The 22,500-nt window shown below is 40.9% G+C and overlaps 1 protein-coding gene across 11 annotated transcripts in view; it reads right to left on the bottom strand.

Annotated features, from left to right (window-relative positions):
• The window catches only part of LOC131952256 (protocadherin Fat 1), a 221,384-nt gene that overhangs the window by 43,085 nt on the left and 155,799 nt on the right, over positions 1–22,500 (bottom strand). For all 11 annotated transcript variants that reach the window (XM_059314814.1, XM_059314816.1, XM_059314815.1 and 8 more), the window contains exon 8: positions 2,472–2,611. In XM_059314814.1, the coding sequence (XP_059170797.1) occupies positions 2,472–2,611 (140 nt within the window). The remainder of the gene's footprint in view (positions 1–2,471; positions 2,612–22,500) is intronic.

The raw sequence follows: 22,500 nt of genomic DNA, 5'->3' as shown, positions 1-22,500 counted from the left end.
GTTAAGATTAGGTTTTATTCTAAGTGTGAGGAACAGGACTGAACGGATGGAAACTTGGCAAAGCAAACGTTGTAATGTAACCCGGGGGGGGGGAGGATAAAAGTGTAGGCGGGCCTAGAAAATACAGGACTGTTCAAATCAAAACCAAGGGCCGCGGGGCTTACATGGGCCTTATTGAACAGAGCCGCCCGAAAAGTCTATTGGAGAAGTGTAACAGCAGCCCTTTGCTCATGATGGGCTACACATTAACAAGGCAAGGAAGAGGATTAAATAACAAGATTAGGGTCATAGTAAGGGTAGCAGGTAGTAGCGTCATTAAGTCATGTCGGCGTTACGAGAAGTACCATTATAGTAACTGCTGGCGTCGTCTTTTTTTCTCCAGATAAACTAAAATCTTAAACAAGAAAACAGTAGCTGGAGGTTTTGAGGATGTTTCAACAAAAAATAATCTTAAACACGTTTCGACTTTGTAAAACATGTGACCACTAGAAGGTCGAACAAATAGGTCTAAGAATGTCTAATACAGGTCTATCATAAGTACCACGTGACAGATTGGTCAATGGATAGACAGAGATGTTATAACCCGAAACTTTACAGTTCAATTCCAAGCTGAAAACGTGGGCTGATTTTCAAGTTGTAACACAAGGTACGAAAACGTTTCCTAACACAGAAAAAATATCAACATACTTGGAATAATTGAAATGAAAGCCTTCGAGTATTTGAGGAATTAAAACGCAATGGAGTAGACGAAAATCTGGAATGGGTTGAGGAAAATGAAAGCGATTAGAACAGGAAGCAGAAGACATAGCAGATGAGAGAATACCGGAAGCTGGCATGTGGCACCGGAAAAGGTCAAGGGGCGAGCCGAGAAGGTCGAACTTGAAGATCAAAATTCAAGAAAAAACGTGGACGGGAGGATGACAAGCGTGGCAAATGTTTTAAGTCAGTAAAGTGACTTTAGTCGATAACGTGACTTCATTCAATAGTGACTTCATTTAATAAAGTGAGTTTAGTCAATAAAGTGATTTCAGTGAATAAAGTGACCTCAGTTGAAAACAGTGTTTCTTCCAGACTTTTTTCTCCGGGGGGGCAATTGAAATTTTCGGGGGGGGGCGGTAGACTTTCTTCGGGGGGGCGGACACTGTTAAAAGTATATATTTTCTATATAAATTATATAAATTTCATTTCGTTCGGGGGGGCGGTAAAAATTTTTCGGGGGGGCTAAGCCCCCCCGAAGAGATGCCTGGAAGAAACTCTGGTTGATAAAGTGAATTTGGTCAATACAGTGACTTCAGTTAAAAAGTTAAAAAAAAAAAGAGAATAAAGTGAATTGTCATAAATGACCTCGGTCATATAGAGTGCAGTTTGACTAAATTTCCTACAAAGACCACCAGTAGTCTATTTTGAGCTTAGTAATAGGGCTATAAGATCGTATCTAAATCTATATCTGTATGTACATATGTATCTATCTATATACTATACAGATCTCTATATATTTGATTGACATACAGACTTTGTTACAGAATAAAGATATCAAATTTTTTAGGCTACACCTAAGATGAACAGCAACACCGAAACGAAGATCTAAAAATAGCGCTTTCTCGAAGTTCAAAAGTCACATTGTTCAAAGTGAAGCGAGAAACGTATTTAAAAGGTCAGTCTGCCACTTGCACTTTTCTGCACCTCATTGCGCACTATGTTGCGCAAATGTCTTCTGTTTAACTGAAGCGGTACGCGTACATTCAAATTAATACAAGACTTTGCTTATACAGTGGGGAAAAAATAAAAGACTCTTTCTTAGTGGATAAGTTTCATTAAAAATTCCAAAACATGAAACTACAAATTTGGTTTAAAAAGCGATAGATGTTATTAAAAAAAAAATTCTCAAGATTAGAAATAGCTCTTTAACCAGCCCTGGGATTGGATGAGAATGGTAGTTGAGTTAAAAATAGAAGTACTACCAGTCACGTGAGTGATACCAGCCCTTTTAACTGAGGTAAATTACTGACATCACGGTGAGGTGAAATACCCTAGTTCAGTGATACTTAGGCAAATGGCACCTAAAGGCTACCTGGGCTATTACTTGCTACCACCTCAGCAATTATTGGCGACCCCAGAACCTAATGGCTACCTGAGCAATTATTGGCTACCTAAGCACTTTATATCTACATGAGAACCTAAAGGCGACCTCAGCAATTATTTGCTACCTGAGTACCTCACAGCTACCCGAAAACCCTAATAGCTACCGGATCACAAAACGGCTACCTGAGCAATTAAAGGCTGAAGAGCACCCAGCAGCTACTTGAGTACCCAACAACTACCTGAGTACTCAACGTCTACCTGAGTACCCAACAGCTACCTAAGAGTACCCATCAGCTACCTGAGTACCCATCAGCTACCTGAGCACACAACAGCTACCTGAGTACCCAACAGCTACCTGAGTACCCAATGGCTACCTATCAGCTACCTACCTGGGCGTAGTCCGTGCTGAGGCCATCCGTGACGGAGATGGTGAGGTTGTAGCTGCTCCGTGTCTCATAGTCCAGGTGCTCGGCCAGGTAGATGGAGCCGTGGTCAGGTAGGATGGTGAACGTGTCGTCGTCGTTACCGGCTGGTGAACAAAGATGGCGCTGGTTAGCAGGGAACAAGTGAGGTAAGGGGGGACAAGTGAGGTAACGGGGAACAGGTAAGGTAACAGGGGAACAGGTGAGGTAAGGGGGGACAGGTGAGGTAAAGGGGGACAGGTGAGGTAAGGGGGAACAGGTGAGGTAAGGGGGACAGGTGAGGTAAGGGGGACAGGTGAGGTAACGGGTGAGGTAAGGGGAAACAGGTGAGGTATTGGGGAACAGGTGAGGTAAGGGGGAACAGGTGAGGTAACGGGTGAGGTAAGGGGAACAGGTGAGGTAAGGGGGAACAGGTGAGGTAACGGGTGCGGTAAGGGGAACAGGTGAGGTAAGGGGACAGGGGAGGTAACGGGGGCAGGTAAGGTAACGGGGGAAGGTGAGGTAACGGGGAACAGGTAAGGTAACAGGGGAACAGGTGAGGTAAGGGGGGACAGGTGAGGTAAGGGGGAACAGGTGAGGTAAGGGGGACAGGTGAGGTAAGGGGGACAGGTGAGGTAACGGGTGCGGTAAGGGGAACAGGTGAGGTAAGGGGACATGGGAGGTAACGGGGGCAGGTGAGGTAACGGGGGCAGGTGAGGTAACGGGGGCAGGTGAGGTAACGGGGGCAGATGAGGTAACGGGGGCAGGTGAGGTAACGGGGTAGATGGAGCCGTGGTCAGGTAGGATGGTGAACGTGTCGTCGTCGTTACCGGCTGGTGAACAAAGATGGCGCTGGTTAGCAGGGAACAAGTGAGGTAAGGGGGGACAAGTGAGGTAACGGGGAACAGGTAAGGTAACAGGGGAACAGGTGAGGTAAGGGGGGACAGGTGAGGTAAAGGGGGACAGGTGAGGTAAGGGGGAACAGGTGAGGTAAGGGGGACAGGTGAGGTAAGGGGGACAGGTGAGGTAACGGGTGAGGTAAGGGGAAACAGGTGAGGTATTGGGGAACAGGTGAGGTAAGGGGGAACAGGTGAGGTAACGGGTGAGGTAAGGGGAACAGGTGAGGTAAGGGGGAACAGGTGAGGTAACGGGTGCGGTAAGGGGAACAGGTGAGGTAAGGGGACAGGGGAGGTAACGGGGGCAGGTAAGGTAACGGGGGAAGGTGAGGTAACGGGGAACAGGTAAGGTAACAGGGGAACAGGTGAGGTAAGGGGGGACAGGTGAGGTAAGGGGGAACAGGTGAGGTAAGGGGGACAGGTGAGGTAAGGGGGACAGGTGAGGTAACGGGTGCGGTAAGGGGAACAGGTGAGGTAAGGGGACATGGGAGGTAACGGGGGCAGGTGAGGTAACGGGGGCAGGTGAGGTAACGGGGGCAGGTGAGGTAACGGGGGCAGATGAGGTAACGGGGGCAGGTGAGGTAACGGGGGCAGGTGAGGTAACGGGGGCAGGTGAGGTAACGGAGACAGGTGAAATAATAGGGAACAAGTGAGGTAACATGGAACAGGTGAGGTAACATGGAACAGGTGAGGTAACTGAGAATAAATGAGGTAACGGGGAACAGATGAGGTAACTGGGAACAAGCCCCACAGTAATTTTTAGTTAATAGAGGACACATTCCTATACTTGCGTAAGTGCAATAGTTTAGTTAACGAGGGATACGGATTTGACTGATTAAGGGAACCTGCCAGTTTTTAAGTGACCAGGCGATAACTAAATGCATGGGATCCTTACAGATGGTCAACGACAGCTCCAATACGCCGTCACTATACCTTTTAACTCACGTCTTCAGTACTAGCTATTAGGATACGTTTAACTGAACAGTACACTTCCAGTCTTAAAACACTGTTCACCTAATTCCTCACCAACCTGCTTATAATGGCTGACACTGGCCCATAATGCACTGGAGTAAACACGACGCATGAGGTAAAGAGGGGGGGGGGGGTAAGGTAGAGGCAAGTCTAAGCTGAAGTCAAATAAAAGAAATCTTTATGTCCTCGACTCAGCGCTAGGGAAATGGTAAAGTCAACCCCTTGTTGCTGAAGGAATGGTCAAGTTAACCCCTTGTTGACTGCATAAGACTTAAAGGCTGTACACAACTATGTGGGAGTTTAAAAAAAAAAATTGGGGTTAACTTTTTACTGGACTATTGCAGCAAGTTCGTAAGAGGACGACAACAGACGCGTCTAATTAAGCTTAGCAATGATAATTTAATTAGGGGCTAGTAATGGCTGGAGACAAGACCAGCCCGAAATACCCACTGGCTGTCCGTCCAAAGGCCCCGCTGCGCCCTCTAGCGCTAACGCCGTATGACGCATTTCATTACGCGCGCACGTGGGAGTGAGCTACGCTTTTCTAGCCAAGAAACGTGTTTTATGTCTTAGTTTTAATTGCTTTCTCAAGTAGAAAAAAAAACCCAAAAAACAACACCATACGTTTTAAAATAAGTTACGGTATTATTTTTAGTTTGTAAACAATAAAATACATAGAATTTAAAGCATGGTCGGGTTGGTAGAGCTCCAAGCTCGAACCCAGGACAGATGAGGTTGCTAACTGGGGACAGCAACCTAATTATGAGAGAAAACTCCAGAATTAAACAACTGCTGCTTTGTAGTTTGTTCTTGGATGGATACAAGCAGTGTTCCCTCTAAGCTGCGCGGCTGCGCGGCCGCGCAGCACTTTCAAATGTGCCGCGCAGACATTTTCTGATGCCGCGCACAGATTATCAGAACGTCGGGCAAGCCTGATTCACTAAAAAAATGAATTAAGCGACATTTTTAGTACCTGTTTTGTTAAACGAACAGTCTTTGTGTTTTGAGGCCTCGACCAAACTGATACTTAAAGCTTGTGACCCCTGGGGGAGGGGGTGACCTCGGTTGTCATACCACAGGTCTAGTTAATGACTTAACTCTCAACTGAGCGGGACGGGTACCGATGTGATGTCTGGGTGACACTCCCTCTGCTTGATTTAATGGTTTACCCCAAAACTGACCGTAAAAGGGATTGTGGCTAGTAGCTGACCATGCAAGGTTTTATTTTCTATTGTCACTGCCCTCCCCCATCTCCCAACCCCACCCACCTCCTTGATACTATGACGGTTTATTCAAGTCAGATGCAAATTCTAGGTTACTTAAGGTGGATGTGTTTTACTCTGTTTGGTTTAAGGATTTATATACTGTATATCCAATTCTTGGGATTATTACGTGCACCTGGATCGAACTGTTTCAGTATTCAAAGACTGGTTTAGTAAATAAGGAATAAAAGTTTACTACTCAGTGCTTTTTGAAAATGTTGAAAAGAAAAATGTGTGTAACAAGCGGTAAAACAATGCAGCAAAAAAAAAGCGAGAGATTCGTTTAAACTGGAATGGCTCAAAGTTAAAGTAACAACCGATACGCCAGATTCTAAGAATGTTTCAGTTGAATTAGGAAGCATCTATGAATATTTAGATGAGATTGGACTGAAGTGGACTTCAGTGATTGGACTGTGCTGCTAGTACTTGTAACAAAACCAACAAAGACAACGAATTTGTCACAAGAAAGCGTTGGGAATCATGGAAGATTGACTACTGTAAACGTCATTTGTCTCGTGTTCACGAAGAAAATGTTGCGATTTTGTACACCCGCTCAAATGGGACTGGTCTCAAACGTCTGCTGGTTGAAACTAACACTGAGCGAGAAGAACGAATTGAACAAAATGAGCGCCAGCGTTCAAACGAGGATCAAGTTCGAATCCTAATGGATAATGTTCTTCTCGCCATTAGGATGAACGCCTCGATGCTGTCGGTACAACTGATTCATAACCACATGGTGAAGTATGTTTCTATACGAGACAGTTGGCAGAACTTCGAGTAGCATCGTTCCACACGCTTATAGTTGATGAAAGTACTGACATAACAGTACATAAAATGCTAATCTTTTATTTTAAATTTCGTCCAGTCAATTATTTATTCTACAAAACCGTTTTTGGTGGAATAATTCAGCTTACCGCATGTGATGCCTCAGCTCTGGAGGCAGCCATAACACAGTACTACACTGAAAATCAACTTGACATGAACCGCATGGTAATGATAACATCAGACGGGGCATCGGTTATGTTAGGCCGTAGGAAGGGATTAGCTGCTTTACTGAAGGCTAAGGTCCCCCATCTTGTTGAACAGCACTGTGTTGCTCATCGATAAGACTTGGCACTTTCTGATGCTTGGAAAGATGTTAATTTGTTTAAAAATATTGAGGTTCTCTTACGCAGTTTACATTTTATTTAGTCGATCTTTGGTTAAAAAGGGCGCACTTGAAGAATTGGCCAAGATGCATGATATGGATGTAATTTCTTTTCGACCAATTCATGAAGTTCGTTGGTTGTCACGTCACTTTGCTGTCAGTGCTTTGGTTAGAAATCTTGATGTTTTAGCTGCTTACTGTGAAGAACAAGTCCAAGACTGCAATGATCCTGTTTGTAGTTATGTTTTGAGATCATTAAGAGATCCCCTGTATCAAGTTGCGCTTTATACCGTTAATGATGTATTAACTGAATTAGCTAATCTATCAATGTTGTTGCAGCGAAGTAATTTATCATCTATTGAAGCACATCAATTTTGCATTTCTAAAATACGCAAATTAGAAGCACAATACCTGAGTGAAGATGTATATTGGAATGATAAAGCCAAGAAAATTTTGAATGAAAACGTATGAATCGACACAAGACAAATCACGCAGTTTATACGATCGGTCTGCGATCATTTAAGTGTAAGGTTTCCAGGAGATGAACTGCAGTTTTGGTCAGCTTTTGATCATACTGGTTTAAAAAAATTGTGCATTTGAGTTTGGCGTCAAAGAGATCAAACAACTGTGCGTTAAGTGCAAAGACTTGTTACAAACAACAAATGAAGAGTCATTTATCACGCAATACAATGACTTCAAATTTCAGATCAGTGAAAAACTCAAATCAGGTTCAGTAAATTCACTAACTGAAATCGCAGGAGTTACTTTAAACGATGAACAATTTAGCTCATTGGCAAAGTTAATTAACATATGCTGTACTTTTCAAGCATTCAGCGCTGATTGCGAGCGAGGTTTTAGTCTTATGAACAGCATTAAAGTGCAAGCACGAAATAGACTTGAAGTCACACATTTGGAGAATCTAATGCGAATTAAATTATATCTAAATGCTGGAGAGGATGTGGATTTAAACAAAGCATATAAGGTGTGGAAGCAAGGCTAGGTTAGACGCGAGAAATTGCAATAAATGCCCCTGAAAGGTTAGCTAATTTTGTTTTCAAGTCAGCTTTTTAAAATCGTTAACATGTTAAACTGTTGTATTTGTATTACCGTTATGGTATTAACATTATTAACATATGATTGCATTACACTAACATAGTAAGTCGACCATATAACATGTTGTCTAAGTATAACTATGAAAGTTTCTGTTGTGTATTTTATTTTATTTTGATGGGATTCGTATCTTCTTTTAATTGCATACGTTTCACTAGTCCTACACATTATACTATTAATTTATATCAAAATGCATGCCTTCATTACTCTGCTTAATTGCAAGCCTAAACATACATATAAAGTTGCCCAAGTCATTTTTAGCACCGCGCACACAACATATTTTTTGCACACACACTCTGGGTCCTTAGAGGGAACATTGGATACAAGTGATTGAAGCGAATCCAAAAAGAAAAGCAGGCTGAAATTCGAGTCACACATATGGTGCAAAACAGGTCGACACGTAATATTTAATTTTGTTGGAGAAAATGGAAGAAAAATAAGTCTGCTTTTACATATGTGTGTGTGTATATATATGTGTATATATATATATATATATATATATATATATATATATATATATATATATATATATATATATATATATATATATATATATATATAACACCACACATATATAATATTGGTGTGCATGAAATATGCACTGGATCTAACACATTGCATCCTAACTAGACTTGTCAAACTTTTCTGTCTTACACTCCCTCTCTCCCCACTCTAAGTAAACCTCTTCACATATTTGAGGAGCATTAACAAACCTGACGTTGGTGATGGGAGGGACCACCCTGCTACCCTCGTTAAAGCCCGTCACACTTGACTACACAATCAATAGTCCTTGAACCTCAAGATGTTTGTGTAGCCCCGTGACCTTGCAGCGGTACTAGCAAGTGAACCCGTCATTATACGGGGCGGTTTTTTTTAAATTTCCCTCCCTCCACTTGTTTAAATTGTTTAAAATGTATTGGTTTCATGGGGTGTAATGTTTACGTTGAGGTATTTTATTCGAATTGGTTAAAACAGATTTGGTTTTGCACTGATACGGTGGTTCTCACACAGGTGGGTGCCAACCCCGTCCTCACACCCATCTCTACAACGCGCATGACTACATGGAGTGTTGAATTTTGATTTTAAAAAACAACAAAACAGTATTGCTTAACCCTAGCAATGCCGAGCGGCAAGTAAAATAATACTTCCAAGAGTCTACCCAGCTCTAATGGGTACCTGACTGGGTAAAAGGCTAACGTGTTCAATAAAAGAAGATGCACGTACACCGTATGCACATAAACAGCTCCTTTTACCTCCCTTAACGTGAGTCAGGTACCCATCAGAGCTGGGTGGACGTCCTGCACAATCAAGTCAGGACCGAGATCCTAACTTGAGACTTTCGGGTTCGTAGTCGAGTGCTCTAACATCCGACCACGCACATTCCCAATCTCAAAGGATACTTTACTTATTTTAAAACTTTTCGCATAAGGATATATCAACAATAAGTCTTTATTCATACACAATTTATTAACCCTTATTCACTTTTGTCAAATCACAGAAGATAAATACACCAGGCAGATTTCTAGAATCTTCTCAAGGAATAAAAACAAAACAAAAAGAACAAAACGCCCGAATACAATACAATACATTTTTTGGCCAGCTGCGTGAAAAAAACTGGCCACATTTATCTTGAATTCTGACTGCATTTATTACGCCGCCAAGAAACATAACTCAGCGAGAAGCTAATTTAATCACAGTTTACAGCCCGTACGTCTTTAGGAAAAGAGTGAGCCAATCAGAAGATGGAATGTCAATTTTGTTTTAAATATAACAGAGAGTTACATAAGGATAATACAAGATAATTAGAGGATAAACCGTGATCGCTATGTATATTTTAAAAAAAATTAGTGTGGGAAAGACTTGTTAAACGGGCTTTCTTTAAATTCTTAGCAAAGGGGAGATAACGAGGGCGGGAGAAACGGAAGTCTGGAGATTAATATTAGACGAGCTTTTTGTCGGGGTAAATGATAATCCCCGGAAGTTATTGTGGCGTTATTTATCAGGAAGCAGCTCGGGTTATCTCCCGTGGGCTGACGCCCCCCTTTGATGAAGAAAACCGTGAACGACGCTTTGAGCTCTATCAGGGTACTGTGTGTAAAACTGAGCCTGTATTTATTTCAATTTTTTTTCTCTTCTCAATTTTTTTTAACACAAACACAGATATATAATGCCTTTGATTTCTTTAATATTATTATTGTAAGAAAAAAAAATTAAGAACGTTCTTAACATGAATTTTAGTGATAATTCAAAGAATGTTGGTAGGATGTTTAAAATGGTTCTACGGTAGCTAGCAGAAAGTTCTAGAGAATTTCTTGTCCGGCTGTCCGGATGTGTGTACAACGGGTAAATATAGTCGTCCTCAGCAAAACTCGGTTACAACAAGACGACTTGAAGCTGCATGAATATACATTATACACCCACCCCGAGGAGTGCGACCTATTCTTTAGGCCAGCCAGTTTTAAAAGAGGTTTTTCGACCCATTCTTTAGGGGGGCCGGGGACGTAGCGGAACAAGGACATTGTTTTGTGGTAAGATGGATCTTGTATTCAGGGTCATCGAAATCTTGCCTGGCGTAAGGCGGACGTCATCGTGTGGACTCATACTTGCCCTTACCACCATGTTTAGTCTGGGGCCGCCACACCATTATGTTTTTTTTCTAGGGCCCCAAACACAATGTTTTGTCTGCCCCCCCCCCCACCTCTATTTTTTTGTCTAGCCCTACCCCCTCCCAACACCTCTATTTTTTCTAGCCCCCCCCCCATCTCTATTTTTTTTAACCGCCTCCCTCCCACCACCACCGCTGTTTTGTCTTGGGGCCCTCACCACCATCATGCTATGACCAGTATCATTGTTTTAAGTGTACCACACTCTCTCCCACATCCCAACCCACCCTCCTCTCAAACTTGAGCTAACAAACACAGATGATTGTCGTTTCAAAATTACCCTTGTATAAACTATTTTAAGAAAAAAAATCTATTTAAAAAATTAGTAAATCCCAGCCCCCCCCCCCCCCCACCCCAATGAGTGAACTGATACAATAAACCAGAAGGACACACAAAAAATACAGTTATAGAACCACTTGTTGCCAGAACAAACCGTCGTATAACAAGCCTAAAACCCGGATGCCTGTTTGCACTAGCCACAAGAAGTTTACCCAAGACGATCTCAACACAGCGAGTAGTGCTTTGAATTATGTCGGTTGTTCGCTCTATTAGCATGTGGTTTCTCACTCCCAGAAACCCGATCTAGCCCTACAAGAATCGGTAAGTTTAAAAAAAAACGCGTAGTGTAACGTGTCTAAAATTTGTAGGTGTAAGGTATCACCCTGGGGGAAACCTGAATCTATTTTTAGACACTTCCCGCGTCAAAGATGTCATGTAAAATTGGTAAGTTAATTTTCTCAAAACTGGCTCTTAATTAACCGACCCCCCGTCCCCCCTCTAAGTTTTTCTCCGCTGATATGTTGCATCACTGGTAAAGCTGAAGCTACTGTCTCATCTACCAATCGTAGAGAAAAACTATGCAACGTCAATTTCTTCTTCTTTCTAAATTGTAATGTTTGATTGGCACTTCCTCTAACCCAAATCAGTATTACGGATCAACGTATTGTGCGCATTAATTATAAGCCGCTGACACCGATTTCAGCCTGCTTTTCTTTCTGGATTTGCTTCCATAACCTTTTTCCATCCTAGATCACACTACAAGGCAGCAGTTGTTTAATTTTGGATTTTTTTTTTCTCCCAAGATGGGTTGCTGTCCCCAGCTGTCGAGCCTCGTCTGCCCGGTCGTCGATTTGACTCGTGTGAATAAACACAATCCATATTAGTCAATTAGTCTTCTTTTTCTTCATTTTTCTTCTTTGACACCCCCCCCCCCCCCACCCTTTCCCCGTTACAGTTACTTCCCTTATTTAAAAAACCCCAGCTTTCTCGTCAAAATTACCGGCCTTGTTTGTCCGCCTGCCAGCCATTAGACCCACAGTTATACAACCCACACTAAACACAACAGCTCACCGATTCGAGCCAATCGCGGCCCTCGTTACATCGCTCGTACACCAACAACACATCCGACACCGGGTTTTCCCGATCGGGTGAAGCCCCACATCCCGAAAGGTCACTGGTAAACAATGCAATTCACTACAATGGTACCCAGCAATGACTCTAAGATGCCGACCAGGTACCGTAGGTAATGACCTAGAATGTAGGTACATGGTGGGGGCGGGGGGAGGGGGGGAGGGGTAATACCTATGATTAAGTGGCTATGCAGTAAGACCGTACAGGAATTCTGTAGTGTTCTGTAGTTTTTGGATTAAGATGGAACGCAGACTAAAGGCAGTAGGAGACGGATAGGGGGAGAGAAGAAATGTACAGGGGAGACAAGAAGTAAAACGATGTTTCCATAAATAATTGCAGGGTATAAGATGACGAGACAACACAGAATGACAGCAGTGGTAGTGGGTAGATATTTATTTGTGAACATGGGGAATAATTCTTTTCAGCCAGGGTGATTTCCCTTGGCACTTTTTTTTTTTTGCTTGGACATACTAGACTAAGTTTAGGCTTTGGGTTAGTTTCTATTAATATACGAAATCATCTGCGATATTCGTAAATGTAGCTACACAAATTGAGACGATTTTTAATCCCAACTAATAATAGCACGTCCCAACCAACAGACGTACCAAAACAACTGACGTCTTAAACTAATACACGTTCCAGAACACAAACGCCCCAACCAACAGACGTCTTAAGCTAGCAGACGTCCAAACCCACATACGTCAAAGTACACAGACGTACCAACTCCCAACCCACAGACGACCCAACCAACAGACGACCCAACCAACAGACGACCCAACCAACAGAAGATCTATATGTTTAACCACATGACAAAATCTAGTACCCACACTCCTTCCTTTCTTCAACATCGCTATCCTATATTTTAAATATATAAAAATTTATCCATTAGGTAAATTAAATATTAATATGGATAATGTCAAGCTAATTTTTTTTTTAGAAACTATTCATTACATTACTTTGACGTCAACGAACATTATATAACACTAAAACCACACACACACATACACATATTATATATATATATATATATATATATATATATATATATATATATATATATATATTTTATATATATATATATATATATATATATTTATATATATATATATATATATATATATATATATATATATATATATATATATATATATATATATATATATATATATATATATATATATATATATATATATATATATATATATATATATATATATATATATATATATATATTTATATATATATATAATGTATTTCTCAATGTCGCTGAAATTCTATTTTTTTTACACTAATCCGATCTTTTATTTCATGCTGTATTATTACAAAATATGAACTGAAAAAAATCTAATGTAGAAAACAGAAAGCCTATTGAATGGATGTTGAAAGGATTATTTGATCTTATTTTTCATTTATAATGTCGCTCTCAGAAAATGTGAGATAAAAATAACCGATACGTCTCGTCTTTATCATAGACCGAGGCTGAGATCGTGGGTTTTTCTGTGAGAATAAACATTGAATAGGTGTGTACAAAGATAATTAAAAAAAAATTGAAAAAAAAAGATAATAATCCAAAATAATCTGTGTCAAGTTTTAAAGACAAAGTATTTTGTTGTTGTTTTCGAATACACGTCTTTAAGTCTACTACTCACTACTGTACGTAGGTATCGTGTAAAGATTTGAACAAATCCAACAAAGTCGATTACCTACCAGGCAAACGAAATAGGAATTGTGATTTCCGGTAGGAAACTGCAGGTCAAACAGACTGGGGGGGGGGGGGGGGGGGGGGGGGGGGGTCCAATCAGGGAAAAAGCCCACAATCACGCAAGCCATTAAACACTGTCCCGAAATAAACTTCTGGTGCGGGTACCGGAATAGTTCTTTCCCTTACCTTTAATTAAACTTGTCTTCAATTGAGAATAGGAAATTAACGAAGGATTGATTATTTTTTTTTTTTTTTACTAATTAGGAATACGAGATTGACACATACGTTGTGTAATGTGGTAGGGCCTTCGTGAGGAAAAGCGATTACGACGAGTTAAGACAATTGGCTACGCTGCTCTTCCACTTGTAAGCCACGATCTTTAAATTAGTGTCAGGTACTGAATAGAACTGAGCTGACTCGTGACCAGAGCTTAAAACTCTATGGCGTTGGGTATCAATGGTCCACGCAATGATATTTCTTTTTAGAGTTTTTATTGTACACAAATATTGCTCGAATTGAGAGACAGGGATATAAACCAAACACGACGGTCACTCTACTTCGCTGGAAAGTTTAAACAAATTTAAAAAAAAAAAAAAAAAAAAAAAAAAAAAAAATCGAATCAGCTGGCGCGTTTACATTTAAAAAAAAAACGTTAACAAAAGATAATATTCGAATAAATAATTTCCATCACATCCTACACTCTTCATCTACACGCATACTGGGTTCTAATGCTCACATACACATTTTTTATTTAACGTTCAATGTATTCCCCATTCAGCACCTTCCTCAGAACTGTACAGAAAAAAAAAGGAAAAAAAAAAACCCTACATATTCCATCTATCATGTGTTGCTTTCCCATCTAAATAGTTCTAAAGAGATTATTGAACGCCCACATCGACCATTAACTCGTTTATCTAGTGTCCAGAAGCATCAGAACCTAATGACAGTTTCGTGAGCACAAAACAAGGCTGGATGCATTTTTAAAAAAATACATTTTTAAAATTAAAATGAGACGCGGTGATTGAGTGGTAGGGCGAGAGATTGATGACACGTAAGTCTCAGAGTTTGATTCCAGTGTTGTGATTGTAACACACCTGGAGCCAGGGTAATTAAAGGTGGCTGTGTATGATAAACACGTCACACACAGTTTCTTCAAGGCATTTCTCCCCCCCCCCCCCCCACAAAGGACGTCTACCGCCCCCGAACGAAACATAATTTATATAGAAAGTTATATACTTTAACTAGTGTCCGCTCCCCCCCCCCCCCCCCGAAGAAAAAAGTCTGAAAGAAACACTGGTCACATCAACCGCCCATACGTTCATTTGTTTTTTAACAAACTTTGTAATTTTAAAGGTTAGTAATGAAATATTTCACATACTTTATGAACATACATGTGATAAAAAAAACACTTGGATAAGTTGGGAAAATTAGTTATGAAAACGAAACATTATTTGAGGAAAATATAGTGTGGTGACAAACGGTGGGTGGCTAAAGAAAAGATGCACATTTCCTTTGCTCCAAGTGAGAGGGTGTAAAGTACACAATCCAAACAATGCAAGAACCGCTCAGCGGAAGGGGAGAAGGAAAAGAATGGGACGCAGCGAACTTCCTGTAAAATGATGAAATATTATTTTTTGCCCCGGGGAAAGACGGGTGTTTTTACTATTAATAGAGATGCTATTTGTGGGTGGTTCGCGGGCGTAACGTAATGTCTTTGAAGGCACGTAATACTGGGGCATCACAACATCAAGTATGCCCTACAGCGAAGAAAGTAGTTCCACAATACTTGAAGTAAGTGCCCATAGCCCTGTTTCAAAAGATACACGGAAGTTATAAATCGCACCGTCTACCTCACGCGCGTTTTCTGACTAGCGGGAAGTTCCGTTTTTTTTCCCCACTGTTTTGGATACTGAACTTTGAATACAATTTCGCACCGCAACACACGGGCTGTTAAAATGATAGGGGGGAAATTGAATAATTCTGTAGGGTATAAACTTAGTTTCTATCTTCAAGACAAAGTCAAGCACGAAGAAATCTAATTTAACTTTGGCAATGTTGGTGTTTATGGAAGTAGAGTTGAAGTCACAGAAACTTTTATATGTGTACCGACTGTAATTGATGGAGTAGTTTGCACCCCCCCCCCCACATGTTATTACACTCACCCCTTCCGTTTTTTTGTTCGGAAATTGGAGTAATGGGGGGGGGGGGGGGTCAGCTAGTCGCCTTTTGAAGATAACAGTTTGCGTGTGTATATTCTCGTAAAACACAAAACTATAATTTAGAATTTGATGTTTTCTTGCATAGGTAGCACATATGTTACCGAGAAAAGAAGTATTTGTTTTACAATGGTGACATTATTGGTCCGCAGAATACTAGTGGGGATATATTTTGTTGAAGTAAAAATTATAAATTCAGTCTAGGGAAATGGAAAGGAGATTTTTTAACAGCGAGAAAAGTCAAAATTAAACTTCGTTTCGTCTTTTATCTAAAAACAAAATGGCTAGGGAATTCCATTTGGCATTACATAATCTACATGGTACTTATAAAACGGCAACAGAACGTGAGGAATTTCAAACTATTTTTTTTATTTTTTGCTAGTACCGCGACACAACCCTTACTAAAGCACTGACCCTAACATTAATTCTAACCTTAATCTAAATCCTGTCATTACTCTTATACTATACTTAACAAAAAAAAATAACTCGATGCCTACATCCTTAGGTTAAAATGGTAAACCAATGTTGAAACTTATAACAAACTTTGTGTTTGGTTGCCTCATGATTGGCTGAAACCTAAAGACGGCTAAACATGGCACCCAAGGGGCAAACGCTTATAAAACAATACATTCCAAACACAGAGTACTGTGGAGTAGTCCTTCCTGACTAACACGCTAGTTACTTCCCCTTTTTTATTTCACCGCGATTTATTGCCCTTTATTCGGAAGTCCACTTCGCCTACAGTCTACAGGAAATTCCCCCAATTTCAGAAAGGTCAAAGCGGAGCAGCAGGCGAATTCAGCAGGATGAGAGCACCTGATTGAGGCCATCCATCACAATGTGAGAATCATCAATGCCGGGCCGCCCGTACGCTCCACGGGCGGAAAGTGCCGGTCCGTCCGCGCCGGCAGGGCCACGGCGATTTATTTTCCCGACGGTAATTTAAAATAAACCTCCGATGTGTATTATTACAGCACGTCAAATTCAACGGAACGAAAGAAAACTGGCGCAGATAGTGTTTGTGTGGAGAGTATATGGAGATCTTTGTAAAGAAAACACGGGCATTTAACACAAAAGCTTGTACTCGCAGCGCAGCCCGTAGTAGGGCGATACTGCATTATTAATGGGTTCTAATTTGTCCTGTTGTATATTTTAAATCCAGCACTTAATTGGTCAAGTTAGCAAGAGAGTTGTAATTCGGAACGCTTTTTATCTTAAGAACCGAACCTTCAGCGAAAAATAAAAGGAATTTTTTTTAAAAATTTGATGAATTAGTGGGAATTAAGGCTAAACCATAGCATTCACACAATTATTCAAGCAACTTGCGATAGTTCTTAAACAGAAAAACGGGGTATAGCCGATGGATGCATGGCTAATTTGATTTAAAATTGGCGATATATTACAACTGGACAAATGAACATAATTGTAGTAAATCTACTACGTTGATTGTGAAAAAAATGCATAAAACATTGCCGAAAGGGGACATTTAATTTATATTTACAATCCTCCATTCCCGATGGTGTTTTAAAAAATTGACATAAAAAATAATAAGAATTACAATGATGCATAAGTAGAGCCAACCTCTGTAAAACAAAATATTCAACAATTTTACAATTGGTCAGTCAATGTCCGAATTCCGCTGATTCATCCTGTTCATCGTCCGGGGAATGAGCTGTTATATATTAACAATCGTGCGCTCTACTACTCGACCACGCCGTCTCATCTTGTCCCAACCACACAGCGACGATACCTTTCAACGCCAAACCCCATCTAGCAAACAATTTAACTGGCTTGTTTTTCCTACCGCCTGCGATAATCTCTTGTTAAAAAGGACAGTTGGTCTAACCCTCGCAGGGTTCACCCAGTCCACCGCCGGGGGGCCGTTGTTGTTTGGGGATGGTAGATTTAGTATAAACAACCCGGCCGGGATTGTTTGAGGGACCTGCAAACATCCGACAACAGACTCCGGCGCGCACCGTTTAGCACCGGTGCGAACACTGTGTTAGGACTGGAACGTAAACACGGGGGGTGTGTCGTGTAGCAGCGCTGGGAGGGAGGGGTGTTCGTTTTAATCATGATCTTTTTACAACCGCGCGCAATTAGTTTAAACAAGTAATTAAAAAAAGTCTAGTGACAATTTTAGCGCAATTTCCTTATGTTATCTAAAAATAGCTCTGTCGTAGCGTAAATCAAGAGCAGGGTTAGTAAAACCATTGGTTAGTTATTAAAACGTATTTTATTAATTTTTTTTCTCAGTATTTTACATGTTTTATTTACAATAGAGTAACATGAATAAAAACCATTGTGGTTGCATAAAATGCCTACTAATTCGGTCCAAATTTTAATTAATTCAAAAAAAAATTTGTGACCAAACGAAAGGATATTTTTGAAAACTTTCTTCGGCAATATTGTTTTAAATTATGGCAGGAATCGATTGGTACATGTGTCAAGTCACTAAGTGATCTGGTTGCCGAGATATGGGCCAAAAACTTAATTTTTTCGAGGTTTTTTGGCTTTTCCGGGAAATCCATGAAAGAAACCCGGAATTTTTATGGCCTATGTTCATCCTCGTAACTTGCTTAACATAATTGTTTTTGTAAATAGTCATCGATATTGCTTCGTTGAGGAGGAGATACGACTTAAAGCTGCGGACACACATCCATACATTCATCCATCCATCCATCCAGAAATGACGGGTTAATAAACGCAATTCTCCAGAATGGAAATTGCGCTAATAAAATTAAGGTTACTTTTTTATTTACTTTTTTTATTAAGCGGGCAAGTTTTTATTTGATGTTTAACGCACAACTGCAAATCCGAAAGTCTCAAGTTAAGATTCAGGGATCGAGTCTGTAAGATGTCCTTGAGTCTACCCAACTCTGATGGGTACCTGATTCAGGTTAGGGAAAGTAGAGGCGTCTGGGCATAGTGCTGACCACTCTATTCCTTCATATACCGTGGTCACAGAAACAAGTGAACTCTACTTCATCTGCCTCATGTATCGCCATGTTCTAAACGGTAACTAAATAGTTAGTAGTAATGTAAGCAAACACATTTTTGTACGTTAATATGTCACTTTAAATAAATAAATAAACGAAAATTAAATATTATGTAATGTTAAATAAACAGGTCATAACTGCAACGATATTCTTTATTTTTAAGAAAATAACTCTCTAACATAATGAATCGATTTCCCCAAGTACAAAATTCTCCCACACGCACAAAATAACCCCCGAAACACACCACACTAAACCACAGTCGACGAAGCTACAACTTAAAACAGCACTAACAAAACAAAAGAGAAAGCAAGCGGAGCAAGCAATATAACGTAAGGGGGAAACATGAAAACAATTACAGGAGTTACTTAGTCGATGTCTTCACTAAAACACCCCTTTGATCTAGTAATTAATGGACTGGCCCCATTTTCTGCTTGTATTAGCAGACTCAAATAATCTACACAGACATTGTAAGAAAAAAATGTATATGTCAGGGGGGATAGTGCTTCAGTTTTACTATTAGCTACATAAAGAAAAGACCAGAAAGGTTGTGTACTAATGGTGCCGTTTTTAGAGAGCCGTGTATGAAGATGTTGGCTAGTTAACGCTATACTGGTTGAGAGACGTAATATTTTAGTTTTGATGTCAGAATCAGACAGGCAGAAGGGTAGACAGACAAAGAGAGACAGATAGAAGAGACAGACGGAAGGACGGAAAGGCAGATAGACAGACAGATAGACAGACAGACAGGCAGACAGACAGACGGAAGGAGGGATGGATGGATGGATGGATAGACGGATGATGGATGGATGGATGGATGGATGAATGGATGAATGAATGGACGGACGGACGATGAATGGATGGATGGATGGTTGGATGGATGGATGGATGGATAGATAGATAGATGGATGGATGGATGGATGGATGGATGGATGGATGGATGGATGGATGGATGGATGGATGGATGGAATGATGGATGGATGGATGGATGGATGGAATGATGGATGGATGGATGGATCGATGGATGGATCGATGGATGGATGGATAAACAGACACACAGACGGAGTAAAAGAAGAACTAAACAAATACAGAAAGGAGCCTGGGGCCAACGGTCAGCCATGATGACCTGTATGACCATCGAATAACCTGACCACTGGAACGGGTCGTTCATCTCCTGCTGTAAATGGATGTATTGATGGACACCACGTCTGGGGACTTGACCCTGTCCGTGCTCTGGACACTGTAGAGAGCTGGTCCAGTCCAGGCCGGTGGCCGAGGTTGTGCTGAGTTATGGTACATGGTCAAGCTGGGGCATAACGTGGGGACAATGGACTTACACTTTATCCTAGGGTACTAGAATTCAACAAACTGAAGAGACTGATGCAGTTTATAATGCTTCTGTATTTTGATTTTTTTTTAAACCCAAAAGAACCAACACAGAAGTGCTTATTTCGGTGAACTTTATTTAGCTTCTAATTATAGAACATTATGTTTTTTAGAATTGTAAGTACGGATGGTTGACTAATTTTATGTAATGCTATGTTTTGGGGATAGTTTTGAGCGTCGACGTGATAATGGAACGTACTGGAGCTATCAAGATGGCTTCGGGTTCGAAACCGAGTAAAGCGGTGGTGTTGAGGGTTATTTTATTTTATTATTATTAAAACAATTTTGTAGCGTCACTGCCATTAATTAATAATGTAGTTTTTAAGACGTTTTATAAAAATTGGGGTTCGTGTTAAGAAAATAAATCATAATTACGATTTTCATCACGGCAAAGATTACAGTTTTTCTTTGAATTAAAAGTATGCATAATTTGTAATATTATATTTATTCACAAAATTATTTGACCTAATGACCTAAGCTCCAGGTCCTCACATTCTCCCTTATGTTAAAAAAAAATCAACTCAGTTCAGATAGTTTTAAAACAAGAGTTCACGACGCCGTGTTTTCAAGATGGCACCAATCCCCACCATCCGACTGGAAACGTCTTTAAAATTCCACGTCTGGGTTCGATATCATGACGATGGAGGTTCGGGGCGCCGATGATGCGTTATGGCACCCTGGTGGTAAGTGGTTACCTGGCTCTAACGACGCCCAGGTATGTTTGGGTCCCCGCGTCTACAAGGTCGGGTATGTTACGTGTGTATAGTTCTAACGACTGGCTCGCGTAGCTGTACCTGTTTATATAGAATCTTCTCAGCCCAGAGGCGTAGCGAGGGGGGGGGGGGGGGTGGGGGGGACATATGTCCCCGGGCGCCGACCTTAGGGGGGGGGGGCGCCAAATTGAAAGTTTGAGGGGGGGGGGGTGCAAATGAAAAGTTCGAGAAAAGTTCGAGGGGGGGGGGTGCAAATGAAAAGTTCGATGGGTGGGGGGGTGCAAATCGAAAATTTGCTCCCGAGGGGGGCGCCAAATTGAAAGTATGTCCCCGGGCGCCGGGAAGGGTCGCTACGCCTCTGTTCAGCCCACCCCTTCATAACACACACTCAGTGTTTTCTTCACCCATTATACACCCTAGGCCTACCTGATAAGTATTCAAACTTTTAAAAAAACCTGGAATGTTGTTAAAAATAGACTTATCTAAAGAATCGGAGTTTTTAAAAAAAACTGAATTTGATAAAAAATGAAAAATAAGTTGATAATAGAATAGGGAGAATATTTTTAGCCGATAAATAAATGGAGAAGTTGAAACAAGTATGTCAAGTATATCTGTCGTCGTGTAATTCTGAGTTCCTGAACGGATGTGTGTGTGTGGGGGGGGGGGGGGGACATAATTCAAAATGTGAAAAACATTATGTTAGTACTGAAATATACATATTGTAGCGCAACGGTTCTCAAAGTATACACCTATACTTTTTTTTATTCCCCAAAGACCTTTTTATTTGTCATGTGAGAAAATAAGACAATCATATAACGAAACATAGACGTAATTTAAACTCTAAACACAGTCAAATTATAAACACTTAAATACGTAAACAAATATTTTTATGCTTAACGAGTGTTAGAAATCGCACGGAGAAGTCTGGGGAATAGCCTAACTAATTTTTACCAAGAATAAACTTAACAGTGCCACTACATGCTGTAGTTTGGTACCCGATAACCAGGTACTACAGAAGTACCAAAAATTTACGGGGGTACTTGTCTCCTAACGTGAGAACACCTCTGTAAAAGTCTAAATGACTTCCGGTCGGGGATACTAGCAACCCTCCCATAACAAACACATGAAATTTTTTTAATGGCGAATGTGTAGGGTGAGATGTGGGGGGGGGGGGAGGGATATTTTAATATTTGGTTGTTCAAACATGACCTTGTCACCCTAACCTGTGTCTGTTGCGAGACCTTTTCGGGTGACATGTTGGAAAAGGTCATTCGTCGTGAAAAGGGGGACAACTGCGTGTCAGATTCCGTGTTGTGGCGTCACCCCTGCGCCGGTGCAATCCCTGGGTCCTCCCTCGGCGTAATGGTGAGATACTACAGTGGGAGTTGTTTGACCTGATTTGGTCGATGGTGACTTTTAACCCCACACCCCCTTTTACCCTGCTCTATCTAGCATGTTTGAGCTCATCTCTTTCCTATTTTTCCTGCGTGATGTTTTCTCACTAATGAGGTGGCGACTTCCCCAAGTGGTAACTTCTATCCCAA

This window comes from Physella acuta, unplaced genomic scaffold, assembly GCF_028476545.2.
Source record: "Physella acuta isolate Inbredline_101_S28 unplaced genomic scaffold, ASM2847654v3 ptg000862l, whole genome shotgun sequence".
In the NCBI taxonomy this organism is placed as follows: Eukaryota; Metazoa; Mollusca; class Gastropoda; family Physidae; genus Physella; species Physella acuta.
The sequence above is the reverse complement of the archived record's forward strand: the minus strand, read 5'-3'. Positions and strand labels throughout refer to the sequence as shown.